This window comes from Neodiprion virginianus, chromosome 1 (assembly GCF_021901495.1).
Source record: "Neodiprion virginianus isolate iyNeoVirg1 chromosome 1, iyNeoVirg1.1, whole genome shotgun sequence".
NCBI lineage: Eukaryota > Metazoa > Arthropoda > Insecta > Hymenoptera > Diprionidae > Neodiprion > Neodiprion virginianus.
In genome coordinates this window covers 9086636-9100656 of record NC_060877.1, presented here as the reverse complement: position 1 = coordinate 9100656, position 14021 = coordinate 9086636, and the positions used below count along the sequence as shown (strand labels likewise).

The 14021-nt window shown below is 37.0% G+C and overlaps 1 protein-coding gene across 3 annotated transcripts; it reads right to left on the bottom strand.

The window, feature by feature from the left end:
- Positions 1-1803: 1803 nt before the first annotated feature.
- On the bottom strand, positions 1804-13747 carry LOC124296718 (urea transporter 2-like). Of its 3 annotated transcripts, none has more exons than XM_046747011.1 (10): positions 13630-13747; positions 12348-12476; positions 11077-11196; positions 10128-10282; positions 9855-9996; positions 8505-8597; positions 7354-7501; positions 5231-5415; positions 3999-4166; positions 1804-2365 (listed from the first exon to the last, which is right to left on the bottom strand). In XM_046747011.1, exons 1-10 carry the CDS (start codon positions 13648-13650, stop codon positions 2315-2317), a joined length of 1212 nt encoding a protein of 403 aa, XP_046602967.1. In that variant the 5' UTR covers positions 13651-13747; the 3' UTR covers positions 1804-2314. The 3 variants fall into 3 exon arrangements, with proteins under 3 accessions (XP_046602967.1, XP_046602969.1, XP_046602968.1); XM_046747013.1 differs by lacking the exon at positions 13630-13747 and adding an exon at positions 12566-12681; XM_046747012.1 differs by lacking the exon at positions 3999-4166.
- Positions 13748-14021: the final 274 nt, after the last annotated feature.

Genomic DNA, 14021 nt, shown 5'->3' with positions numbered 1-14021 from the left:
TTTTTGTGCAACAAGAAATCATTCAGTTTTTATTTTATAATAAGCTGTAGGAGATCCTGATTTCGATTATTTCAATCGTTCTTCAACTCGCTGAAAATAAGCTGATATGCCCTGTGAAGAAAGGACACTTTGGCAAAATGTATTTCATCAGAATTATTCTCCGAACGGATTGCATTTCTTTTTTTTTTTTCTTTTTTTTTATCGAAATTTACCAGTTTTCTTCTCTTTTTCAATCCGAATTGAAAAATCTTCCTACGATATTGATTTCAGCAATAATTTGTTTCACAGTCATCGAATTATAGATCAACGTACAGCAGCATCTTGGAAATTTCTGACATGCAAATTATTTTTACGAAAACTTCTAAAAGAAAATCTCTCAAATTAGTCCGATTAATCGAACGTTATTGTAATTCTTATTCAAGCGGTTTTGTGACTTATTCCAATTTTCGCAAGATCTTATCTTCGTGACTAATTGCTCAGTTCGGGATTAACATATCTTTGTAGCTTATATTCCAATTTTCGCTACATCATCTTAAAGCTCAGTTTGCGAGAATTAAGAATCCATTTAATCGAGCTTGAAATATTCTCATATTTCTGGAAACAGTGTTTTGGTACTTTTAGACTAACAGCTCGTCCAATCATACATATTACATGCATTGCATGTCTAAATACTTACGTTGCAAATTGCACTCTGTCAAAATGTGTCGAATACGTTCGCAGGATATTACTTCGTCCCGCTGCAACTCGACCTCAATTTTTTCCCACGAATAAAAATTGTTCGTCCTTCAGTCGGTCGCCTGGGTCAGAGACGACCTTGATTTTGCGTTTTTGTATAATAACGTGTGCACAGATTCCATGCACAACTTCGTAAATGAAATTAATCGATGCACAGCAGTTATCCTTGATTTAGAATGCTGAATTTTCTATACGATGCTGTAACAATTTTGTACCAGACGTCGATTAAATCTTATTACAAGTCCGCGAGCCGAGCGACTCGGAGGATGTTTGGCTCTCTACACGTTACAATATATACGCGTAGGCGTACGTAATTTGATCTGTTTTCCTCGAGGGATGAATTCCCTCGGGGGTAAAGAACGAGCCAGATACATGTTTGAATGTCTGCATTACACTCGTGTGTTCAGCGGATGATGTTTTCGTCCCGATTAGCAGTGCGAGAATAATGATATGAACGATACGGTGTGGCGTGTAAAAAGTATCGTTGTGGTAAAATGAAAATATGGATACCGAGCACGAGCGAACCTCGGTTTGCTTGTGTTACAGATTCACGATCTAAATGGAATGAAAATATGAGCGATCCGTTGATTGATGGTCGAGGTTCACGTTGTCGAAACTACGTATATCCTGTACCGTAACTCTTAAGTCCTGGAAATCAGGGAATTAATCGACGATGAATAATGAGACGGCGCGATTATTGATCATTGTTGATCGAGTGATCGCATAAAGAGATTCTCGGGACGACTTGTCATCCTTAAACGTAAACTTGTGCGAACTTTGTCGGAAAACTTTACTTTCAGGATAATAAGGCGATTGTAATGATCAATCATCCTCCGAAACAACTTGTCACTGTATAGAATATACTCCGTGCTCCAGAGACTTGACAAAACGTTTTACGAGGGTCCTCATTTGTCCTCTACCGAGTACAGAGTAACTGATGAATAATATACTTTCCTAATGTCAACCTGGAAGTGTAGGTAGGTTTGTGCAAATATTAATAGGTTACGCACAGCTCAGCTTTCTCTCTAACGTTTATTTACGCCGTGACATTGCTTCTTTATTCCTCTGATTATGAGTTACACGTTATTGTGCCGTGTCAACTTTTACAACAAGGTAGTATTCTGTGGTTTTTCTAAAATCAAATATCAAAAATTCAAAATGGCAGATCCAATATGGCGGACAAAAATTTCACATTTTATCGAATACGGTCAAAAAACTCTGTGCACGAATTTTCGGGTTCGCTGATTGGTTTTGCCATAACGAATTTTCAAAATCTGATTTCGGATTTGTAATCAGCGACCCCAAAAACTTCTGGGCGAAGTTTTTTTCCCGGATTCGACGGAAATTTTAATTTACGCGCGCCATATTGCATTCACCTATTGATTTTTTTAAAACTGCACGTAAAATTTTTAATTTTGTAATCGAACATTTCATCGTTACAATAGTTTTCCGAATATTACACAATTTTATTTTACTTATTCATTCGTACAAGTATTGTATAAATATTTCACCACCTAAATATATCGAGCAGTTTTACGAATATGCGAATTCTTCTCCACGGTAGAATGTGAGCATTACGTTAAGACGGTTTCGCCTCGACGATGATGTCGACATCTTCCGAATCGTCGGACTGGAAAATATGAAAGAAGTATGGATTTAAGCAAGTTTTCAAGCCTGTACACACGAACTCATTGATAATCTCGGAGACAAGATATTCTACGTATAACGTACAGCGATAACAGTCCGCTACTTTTGTCGGAGAAATTTCCAACTACCAGAAAAAGTATATAAAAGTACAAACTTCGCAATTGATCAAGAGCAAAAGTTTCACGGCGATATAACTGGACGATACGTGGTGTAAAAAGAGATTTATATTACGAGTTTCCTATTTTTCCGACGCCTAAAGAAGTTCGGCTTCCATAAAAGTAGTCTGCGGATATTTCGAACTGAGAAGAACGTCGTCAGTGAGACGTTCGACTCGCGATTCTGGATGTATGTACAGCAGAAGATCCTTTGTTTATTTTTTTATTCACGATTATTATACACCTATGAGGCGGTAATCGGTGACCATGTTTTTTTTTTTTTTTTTTACGAAATTTCAAGGACCCTTCAAGGACGCTTCAGAGATCTGCCACCGTCGGCAATCGCGTTATCATTCGGATACTAGCGACTGACTTACAGGTATATAATACAGGGTCGGGTCGAATCGACCGCCATATTATACCTATATCTTCTCGACCTCGCAGCGTGTCAAAAAAGGAAATTGAATCGCCATCTCGCTGTTTCCACTCCGTTGGAGGTTTTCATTCCACCAATCAATCGCAGCCCTTTATATTTACTCAGTTGTATAAAGCTATAATAGACGCGTATGTATATATATATATAGGTATGTAACAAGGATCCCTGATTTGTATACTGCAAACAGTATTTTGTTTCCTCCTTTGTATCTATGTGCATTTCATAATCTCTCTAATTTTTTTTATTATGGCACAAAACTGCGGTAGCTCTAACTTTAATATTTTCTTAAAGGGACGCGTCGGTGAAACTTCAAACTTTATTTGACTGACGTAAAGTTTTAATTATCGTTTGAAATAATGTTTGGTTTAATCGTGTTGAGTATGTTACTTTCGTTCCGAAGATGTAGAAAATTTTTTTAATTCAATGAGCTTTTTCAATCATAATCTTTTCTCGTCAAAATTTGAAATCATTTGAGAGTTGATTTTGTAGGGCGAAGAACAAAAGTTCCTTTTCAGTTTGTAATCTTATTACTCGAGTTATTTGAAAAGAAAAGTTTGGATGACAAAAAAAAGTATAACAAGCATGTGAAAAGTTATTATCACTATTATTTCTAAATTGTAAGTTTCACTCCGAACACTTTCACAAAAGACTTTCTTAACGGGACCCATCATTTTGTTCTCCATGTTGTCGGAACAGATGTGGATACGTTTCCAATTTGTACAAGAAAAAATATGTCACGAAGCTATTGGAAAAACACCAATTTTCGACGTTGTTTGAACCAATATCAAGCAACTTGTCGAATGCAGTCAAACCAAACAGGCAGGAAAATATTTGTATCTCGAAGCTTTGTCGGTCCTTAATATTTTATGTCAATCGAAAATGTTTCACTGCTGAGCTACCTTTGAAAGGAAGAAAATAACACTTGGAACAGCGAAAGAATTTTTATCTAAAAGTTCCGTTGATGTTTGGCTACCTTGTAGACACCTGTGAGAATATAGCAAAGACGATTTGACTTATATTCTCACCTCTGAGAGAGGCGTTGCTGTTCTTTGAGAAGAGATGTAGTCATGGCGTTGTTTCTCGGGGAACGATATCGTTTCCGGACGGATGAATCCCGAACCTTCCGATCCTTGGATTCCAAGGAACAGCCAAGTTGTTAAAACAAAAGGCACCGTAAGTACTGGTAACCCAATCTGAAGATGACAGTGACGATTTATTATTATTCGAGTCAAGAAGAACGGCATGCGACACGTTTTTCTCTTATCTTCGTAAAGAGTTTTTCGGTTTTAATCCAACGTCTGCTACTGTGCAAAGTTCTCGTTTCAATCCGGGCATATAATGCATTATGTATAAGCAGGTACGTATATATTTTTAAAACATGCCTCGAAGGTACGGAATTTAATTTTAAGCCGAACTTGAGGCTTCTCTACGATTCTCATGCCTCTGATGTCTGTCGCGGCAGGATTGCGTTTCTTTTCGTTTTATGAGGGTAACTGTACGTACCCAATGAACCTGGGCGTATGAATAACGAAACAGAAACGTTGCTTCTAATCGGAAAGAAGGCTGCTGCTTCTGATATTATTATAGTTCCGTATGTTTTAGCTTCGTCCATATTTCGATGCATTTCCTAAAACTCGCGCACCGGTAAATCGGTCTCAAATATCGTTCTTGTGAGTGTACGGAACATTGTTTGCATTTTTTATGCGATTGTATAGGTTTAATTTCACTCGTTTCAGCCTGCGTTGAATATTCGTTAATTGAGAAAAACCGAAGACGAGAATACAAACAAAAAGTAATTTTTCTCCCGCTGCAGGAGGTCGGATACAATTTTTAATTATAAATAAAACCGGAAAAGACGTACTGTAGACTTTATGATCAGAAGGCAACTGTGCGCCCTCATTCTTCAGGATTAAAGCTTTAATTATTCAGCCTCATTCGCGCCACGAATGCGGGCTTCATTCGACCCCGTACATTTTTCACGAAAATGATCGTACTGCATTTGCGACGAGAAACGAAATTTCTGACACATATATATAATATACAATGATCAGTACATACGGATACATACTTTGTGGATTTTCTCATAGTCCAAGCCTCAAAGTTTGGAAACTTCAACATTGAACATTGCGATCGTAAATAATTGAGAAATATCTCATTGTCAATCGGAACATTATTTGATAAAATAAGAAATGAAGAAGGTGCGTCTTTTTCGAGATTTGTCCAATCGAAATCCGCGACTTGAATTTGAGGCGCTTACCTTGGCAAAGACTGGAGTGAGAACGCTTTGAAGAATCGTTGCAAACATGCCGGCAAAAGTTGCAGCGATCGTGGTTTGAAAGTTGAGGACAAAGAAGAGGCCACCTAGGCTACCGGTTGTCAGAAGTGCGTTGTAACCCCAGGATCCTGAGTAAACCTCTTCGATGGGGACGCCGAGCGCCAGGCCTGAAAGGATATCAACCGACGTCACAAATTGCGTTCAAGTCAATTCATCGATTAAATTCACGTAACTTGATCATATTATTGGGAAACGAACACCAACGGCGTATAAAAATTCTCGTTTGGAATGTTCATCTTTTATTTATCAACGTTATTGTCGAAACGAATTATGGCCCGTAGGAGAGACCAGGGTCGGTTGAAACATTTTACGAAAAATCACTTTCAACTAAGCGTAATTGATGATATGCTTTGATTGGACCTTAGTTATCTGACTACTAATGTGTAATTACACATGTCTAGGTACTATCAAAATTTTGAAAGAAATCGTAAGTGTATTTTAGAACCAGACAAGTGATAAAAAAAATGTCATAGTCGACCGTTTAGGGACTTGGCGTGGAATGCCCCGTGTATAATGTGCTTCATGTACCAGTGACGGTGAAGAAGAATAAACAAACATTCTTTGCGAAATAACATTTGTGAGAATCTGGTTAGCTGTGAGTAAAGTGAACACGAAAACGTTAAAATCACATCAAAAACCATGGTTTTATCATATCGAACGTTCTAATTATAAAATCTTTCCACAAATTGTGTTAATATCATCGGCTTGTGTTAGTCGAATATGCTCAGATTCATTGTTACTACGTAGTAGGTACGTTATTTCATTCGTCTTCACTATCATGGGCGCAAATGACAATGCTCGGGATTTCTTGTGTGCTTTTTCCCTCGCCCTTGTCTAAAAAAACAATGTCCATTGAACCATTTCTGTACTCTACGTCAGTGAATTCGTCGTGGAGCAAGCAGTGCAACCGCTTAGAGGAGGAAACGTCGTCTGACTCGTCAGGGATTGCATCACTGAGGCAGCAGACCAACAATAAGTGGTTGGAGTCTGTTTTAGTCGGACTCATCCAGTCATCGTACGCATAAATGAAAAGGAGAATTAAAAAAGGCTGCAAGTGCCACTTTTTGGTATTTACAGCCTTTTGTAATTGTCCGCTTCGTATTTTCATCGATATTCCACGTCGACGACACGCTCTTCGCCTTAAGCTTATCATTTCAATAAATTCTACGACGGATTCAATTTATACGTGTAATAGAGAAAACCCGCCGCGAAACTTTTTGTTCGCAGCAATCTTTTTTTTCTGCTTCTTTTTTGGGTTTCATTTCGCGAATTGTCATCGTATTTCTTCAGTCTTTCGTATCGGATTAAAACTTGGTTATGGCTTTAAAATATATCGAATGCTTGAAAATTGTTTAAATCTGAATATGCAAGTTAAACTGACTTTAATTAAGCTTTTACGGTTAGTGAATTACCGAGTGAATTTCGATAAAATTACACTATGCGATGATACGAGTCGACGTGTTCGAAGAAATTTCCAAATTCATCTCTAAAACGTTTTAACTTTTTCACGTATTAAATTCTATAAATGTTTACGAAATCTCTAACATAATTTTCTCAAGTATAATAGCTATACCGTTGCTGTATGTTTTCATGCTGATGCGGAGTCCTGTATAGTTTCAAAGGAAATTTTCTGTCGGATAAAATATATAAGGATTCGTTGAGAAGCAAAGGTTTGAAAGAGCGATAAAATAGGTCGGAAATATTGCTCAACTAGAGAGAAGCTGTACAACGTTGGTACAGAGCGTACTTGAGTTACACGAAAATCGATAAGTATGATTAAGAAAAAAGTAGCCCACTACCGAGGCACGGAACGTAGTATGAATTTTATATCATTCTTTTCCAACGAATGGCGCCGCGTTACAGTTTGTTTTTGGATTTCGCAATTCTAGCAACAATCTTCTTCTTCTTTTTATTCTTCTTCTTCTTCTTCTTCTTCTTCTTCTTCTCAGATACATACATAACAATATCATCTATAATAAATGACGAAGAATAAAAGAATTGCCGAGTATTTCTTATTTCCATACAATGCAAACTTGTGTACGAACCCGTAAGAGAGCCGACCGTTGCTCCGATGAAAGAAAAGGCTGCCGTTATCGGTGAGTAGGTCAAGATGGCGAGATAAATAATTGAAGATACCGGCACGTTGTCCGCGGCATAAGCCTGCCCGGAAGAAGTCAGCATACCGCGAAATACCTGCAGGGACCGATTGTTGTTATTTGTTAGAGAAAAACCAGTGACGGCAGGAAAACGGACGTTTCAAATTTTCGTCAGTTTTGAGAAAGTTTCCGACACCCTCTTCGCCGAGGGTCGTTTGCAGACAGACATAAAATAAACACGCGAGAAAGCTTTTCACCTATTTTACCCGGTTGCTTTCGTTGATCTCGCAGTACCCGGCGTCGGTTTAAATTAATACTTTATGTCTGGCAATTCGGGAGACGAATGGAAAAGAGGCATATAACGCGGTAATCCATTTTTGAAATGAGACAGAAAAACCCGGTCAAGTGAATTCGGTATCTTGTTGAACGTCAGTGAATCTCGCAGCAAGCTTCTCGGCAATATATGTTGAAATTGTTGTATAACAATTTTTTACGGATCGTACGATTTTTTAAAATATCGTCGTTTATTTGGAGCGTAATTTTTGTCAGTTGGATAAAGAGGTATAATATCATATAACTGATTTGTTTCGTGTACTCAAATTTTCATGCTAAACGGATCTTTGAAACATAGAAACTAGTGGATTTTATCAATTTTCTCAGAACGGGACACCTTGTATTGCGTTTAACGGTTTATGGCGAAATTCCCCTCATTTATGCAATACGTAGGCGGAATAAAAAGGGAATTTTTAAGCGAATCTCCCGAAAAAGGGTGTAAGTCAATTTAGTCCCCTTTTCCTTTCACCCACTGAATTGATGTAGGTTCATGTAATTGTACGGCATGAAGCTCATCTCCCTTAATTTTACTGTGAAAAGCTCTCACTGATAATGCGTCGACGTGTTAAGAATAATTACATAATCTCGTAGCGTAAAATTGGCTGATTCACATCAATATCAATCATTGAATTATCGCAACGATCAGTTATTGATCGAAAAGAACCAACTTCTCGCTTTGTCGGAAATAAAAAATTTCGAATCGCATTTTGTGTCATAATTTTGGTTACTGCATATAATTTGAAAGTTGAAATTTCAACCACACTTACCATTCCCCATTTCACGTGGTCATCGGTGTTATTTGAAATACTTTGTTGGGTATAATTTTCGAAAAATAAATCAGGTACCGAAGTTCCGTTCGCCTGAAACGACATAAAGTCCGATGTTTTGATTAGACGCTTAAAAAACGGCTACACATCACTCGGAAAAGTCTAGTTATTGTTTCATCTCCATCTGTTTAAAAACACTCAAAACGGCTTGACTGCTAAAATGTCGGCACAGTTCGGAAGCATCTTTAAACGTTCGGTGAATATCGACACACGGAATCGTCCTGGCAGAGGATCCCTTGTCGAAACTGACAGACCCAGGTGGTACGCGCATTGTTTTGGCTGTACGATAAATCACGGGCCTGAACCGTGAAACCGGATACGGTACTGAACACTGGACCAATTTCATGGTAAACAAGTTTTCAGATGTATGGGGTGCGAGGTGTTAAATTACAGTGGGAGCAAACTGAACAGGGAAACGTCAGGACTTCGAGGCGAGTGTGTAAAAAGTGTCCCCAGTCTTTGAAGTTTCAAAGAACTCTGCAAATAATACCGTTTGCAAAATTTTCTGACGAGTCGCGAACATTCTAATCCCGACCCCGAAAAACGACGCGGCTCTAAATCAACGCGTGTAAAGAGTTTAATTTTGGGTCGAAGTTAGAGTTACAGTTAACGATGGTGATAATTATGCTGGTATCGTTATGTCGGCTAATGATGATACGCACGTGCAGCTGACTTCACTTTGTCATAATACGGAAGCATACTTCCATATTATGTCAGCTACACGTGCGTGTTATCATTAGTCGACATAATCATATCCATATAATCGTAGCTTATAGATGAGGTACTGAAGCTAATAATAATCGAGCCATCGATTAATTGAATCCGATAAATAATCGAACACGCCTCAATTGAATCGGTAAAAATTAATCGATCAATCGATTGTTTCAAATTTTTTTGAAACGGAGCATTTGAAAACAAAATTTCGTAAATTTCAGTATGTAGTTTTAATAGCGGACAAGTTTTTTGATAATTTATAGTTTCGTTCGGAATATTTTTAAACTTTAGGTGAAAATATTCATTCATTTTTTACATATTATATGAAATAGGTACTGAATGAGTAAGACAATGACGATAATTGATACTTTATGACATAAATTGATATTGCATTGCATCGCTCCCTGGAGTAAAAAACAAAAACAGATTGTGAGTAAAAATAATCGAGTCGGTAGATTAAGCGAGTTTAAAAAATAATCGATCGTACTCGATTAAACGGAAATAAATAATCGATTTAATTGAAAATAGATTGTTTTTCGTAATTCTTAGTTACAGTCATAAGTGACGGGCAGTTACCTCGGTAGTCGTGGTTTCAGCCAGTGATGAAACGTTGCTGTCTCTTGAGGCGAGGGTAAATATGAGTATAAGTTGAACGACGTTGCACGGCGCCGACAAACAGGGAAGTTTTCCACTTCCGAGAGCTCGGGCCAAGTAGACGCTAAACGAAATGCACATTTTTTGTCACTCAAACGACAATTAATCTGCAGCTTGTTCAGAAAACAGGAAACCGCTCAACTTTTTCTCTCAGAATAATGAGAATGAAAAAAAATTTGGGATCTAGTTTCTTACCTGAAAATTAACGCGAAGAATAAATGTGATAACAGACGACTGTCGAACGAATCCAAGATGTCAGGCCTGAATGTATACGTCAACGAGCCACAGAGAATAGGGTTGAGGACTGTCAAACCGTTCTCAAGCTGAGATCGCGGCTCGTCCGCAATTAGCTGTGTAACGCAACTGGTTTATCGCAATAGACTTGAGGCAATTTTGAAAGATTATAACGCTGCACTGAGAAAAATTTCATTTGTTACAGTAACTAGAAAAATTGAATAAAACAGGTATCGTTAGAAAAAAAACTGTTTAAATATTGTTGCAGTTACGAAAAACGAGGTACGCGTATCGATTTTGTGCTATTGTCGATCCTTTGTTGATAATTGCGACGCAAAATCAGTTTGTGACGTTTACTCTACTTTTTTAGTTAAACTAGGCTTTAATATCAATTTATTGTTACACAAGCATTAAATTTTCGCAACAGTTGCAAGAAAATATAGTAACAGTGATCGTAATGAGAAAGAATAGTAACGGATACTAGACTTTCTGGTAGGAGCTAGATAACTAATTTTCGTTTTGTACCTAGAACTATATTTTTCGATTGTGGTAAAAAATGAAAATAGTTATGGACTGAGCGGTAACCGGATCTAAAAATTTCTCTCAGTGTGAAAGTAAATTTGATATAAGTTTTTATGAACGACGAAATTTTTCCACATTGCTTACAGTGGTAAGAAGTGGAAACTTGTGATTACGTATCTCGTTAACCGACAGACGCAATTTTACGCTGTCACGCGATTTTAATCGACCCAACGACTTCGATATACAGTCGAACAACTTGACTGACGGATTTCTAGGATTTTTACAATCTTGTAAGGAAAATACACACAGCCAACGATTCAAGAAAGAATGCAAACAAAATTAAATGAAATACGATTCCATATTCGTGACAATAACAAAATACACCTACCATTGATAACAACAGACCTATTGTTCCAGCACAGATGGCGATCAACATCATCCCAGGTATGAAGAATGCGAATGCACCAGCTATTAGCAATCCGCTGATTGGATTGTTGGCAGAAACCACCTGTACCAGTTTTAATTATCCGTGAGTCACTTCATAGACATACAGTAGTTATTAACATTTTGCTATTGCTGTCTCTCAGCAAATTTATCGTACTTCCGGTGAAGTATGGAATAACAGGGATAGACATTAGTTTATAAATAACGAAATGGAGATTATAATATTTACGACAGTTGCGTCGTCATGTTTTGTGTTTGTGTTACACGTGAGTACGATTGATGAATTAATGTCATTTACATTTTGATGATTAATTCTCAATGTCAGCGCGTGTGCTAAGCTATTCCAATTCACCCGTTCGATGTTTGAAAATGTGTTTTTGGTCAAGAAGTTGAAAATCTTTCGCATCTATAAGTTGCCCTGTTTTAAATCTAACGTAAAACAATGTGAAAAAAACTAATTCCCATGAAAATGTTGATTGATAATTCTTTATTATTTGATTTTGCAAAAAAACTTTCATCGCTAAATATAAAATACGTGTCTTTGTATACATAAATCACGGGTGAACGGCTTGTATACACGATGAAATCATACTTGACGTATACGTATAGCAATGGGTGAGTGGAAACGGCTGCTGTTTCAAGAACAAACATTCGTCGAGTATACGAACGGAAAACGTCAGGTACTACACGTACATATGTATGTGTATATACATATGTATGTAATAGGCATACTGGCATCGATCATAATTGTCTTGGAATATCAACCGTGCCCGATACCCATAACTTATAAAGGAGATAGGTATTATCGACATTCAGTCAAGGCCGAGAGTTGACGGTTTCGTTCCGCGCGGGCACAATTTCCAGACGGTGAACAAGAGAGTTAGAAATTCCGAATCGGAATCGATTTTAATACCGTCAACGGTCTCGCACGCTCAACAAAAATTTTGCATACGTCAACGGAATTCATCAGGAACGGAAAAAATTAATCAATCGAATACGTAAACAAAGTACGTCTGATACGAGTAGGAATTTTTTAACAAAATCATTAGCTTTTAAAAGGATTTGCATCAGTCAAGCTCACGAGATGCCAATTGTATCGTATAAAAATGAAAATTTTTAAATGGAAATAATAGTTGTTTCTAAAACTTACAAACGACGATTAGAATCCATTTTTATACGATCGTGCATCTCGATACATATTTTATTTGTTCCTACCTGTCCATAGCCCCTGAAAAGAACATCCAAGAACTTAAGTACGATCCAAGGCGAGCGATATCTTTTCTTTGACAGAAAATCCCTGAGGATGGAAAAATCTCCGACGAAGGCAACCCATTGTTGTTGCTCCTAAGGGAATAAAGAAAATCACGTGGGAATTTTATAATCTCACTTAAAATTGCACACCCATATTTAAAGCACGAATGAATTATAATTACTATACATCGTCTTTTCACTGTTAGTTTTTGAATAATATCTTTCAAGTGCGATTATTGATCCTTGAATCACAGAATCTTGACCAAACTTTTGTTTGCTTATAATTTTTTAGCTGCAATTCACATCAGCTTTCTAATACTAAATATCTGCTTAGCGTGTACGTACAAATTAATCGTCAGACTCGCGGTAAATTTGAATTATTATTAGTACGCTCGATGCGCATCGGACAAGATAGATTCCTCATTACAGATAATAGTGTTTCGTTTTTACAGATATAAGAGCGATAGTAAATAAATATTATGTCTCACACGTGACTTATGTCGATTCTTTTGTTGGTAAAATTTTGGAATTTTAGAATTTAGAGAAAAAATAAATTACATATCTCGGAGATTTTACTTTCAGGATCAGATATAAAAAAAATTAAACCTCAACAAACTGACAATTGATACGTGATCAAAAAAGAAATGATTTTTTTTTCAAAACTTGTTTCGAGTAATCAATGAAACCTTCAGAGTTTGGAATTAGGACTAGCATGCTTTTATCCCCAATGAATGTAGACCATTTTTACGGGTACAAAATTAATTAATACACGTATGAAAATATTACGAGTGAATATAGGATGCGACATTACTGGTCAAGCCCGTTAAATAAGACGTTTTTCACAATGGGTTTAAACACCGCGTGATGAAATTTAAGCTATTGATTTATAAGCCAAGGATATCCCGAATTTGCAGTTTATCTGCTATTCGTTTTTCTAAATATTTTCACACGTTACTTTGCAACTTTAGTGTTAATTCGAAGAAATTGTTTCTTAATTACGGAGTCTACTTTAAAGACTGATAATTTCAATTTTCCAAAACAAACTCTTGTCTTTTGGCGGAATTGCGGAAAATTCTACACGTGGTAACAAATAATTAAAACATTGCGCTACACGTATTTGTCTCGCGTTTAAAAGTTCATGTTTGGAAGTTGGGATCCCGCAATGATACTGTATAGTTAGTACCTAAAACATGATATTAAACTTCTGATGATACTGATGTACAAATTTTAACTTGATGTACTATACCTGCCGTCTCCTTATAGACATGATAGTTTAGATCCAGACTGATCCACGTTGCTTGCGATTAGCCCAGTAAAGTTATATTCCTCCTACTGTCAAAACACGCGCTACGCGCGTATTTTAGTTATGCAAGTGGTAGCTGTCGATATCTTACGTAAATGCGTTTAAATACCCTACCACAGTACACGATGAACTGAATACAAAGTTTTTTTTAAATATATGAACCGGCTTACGAAACTTTACTCCTTGCATACTTAAACACTCTGCGGAACTGAATTTAGATCATTCCGGTAAAGACGAAAAAATTAAGCGGTTGGTACTCAATAAATTTAAAATGCACCGCAATATTTTTCGTAAACGAATATAAGCAGTTTCGTAGCCCTCAAATTTTGAATTAA

Excerpts from the sequence above, each read along its gene's own strand:
- LOC124296718 (XM_046747011.1), bottom strand. The coding sequence starts at position 13,650 with ATGTCTATAAGGAGACGGCAG. Across the intron at positions 5,416-7,353 it reads AACGGTCGGCTCTCTTACGG|GCCTGGCGCTCGGCGTCCCC; the intron begins GTTCGTACACAA and ends ATATCCTTTCAG. Across the intron at positions 2,366-3,998 it reads CAGCAACGCCTCTCTCAGAG|TCCGACGATTCGGAAGATGT; the intron begins GTGAGAATATAA and ends CATATTTTCCAG.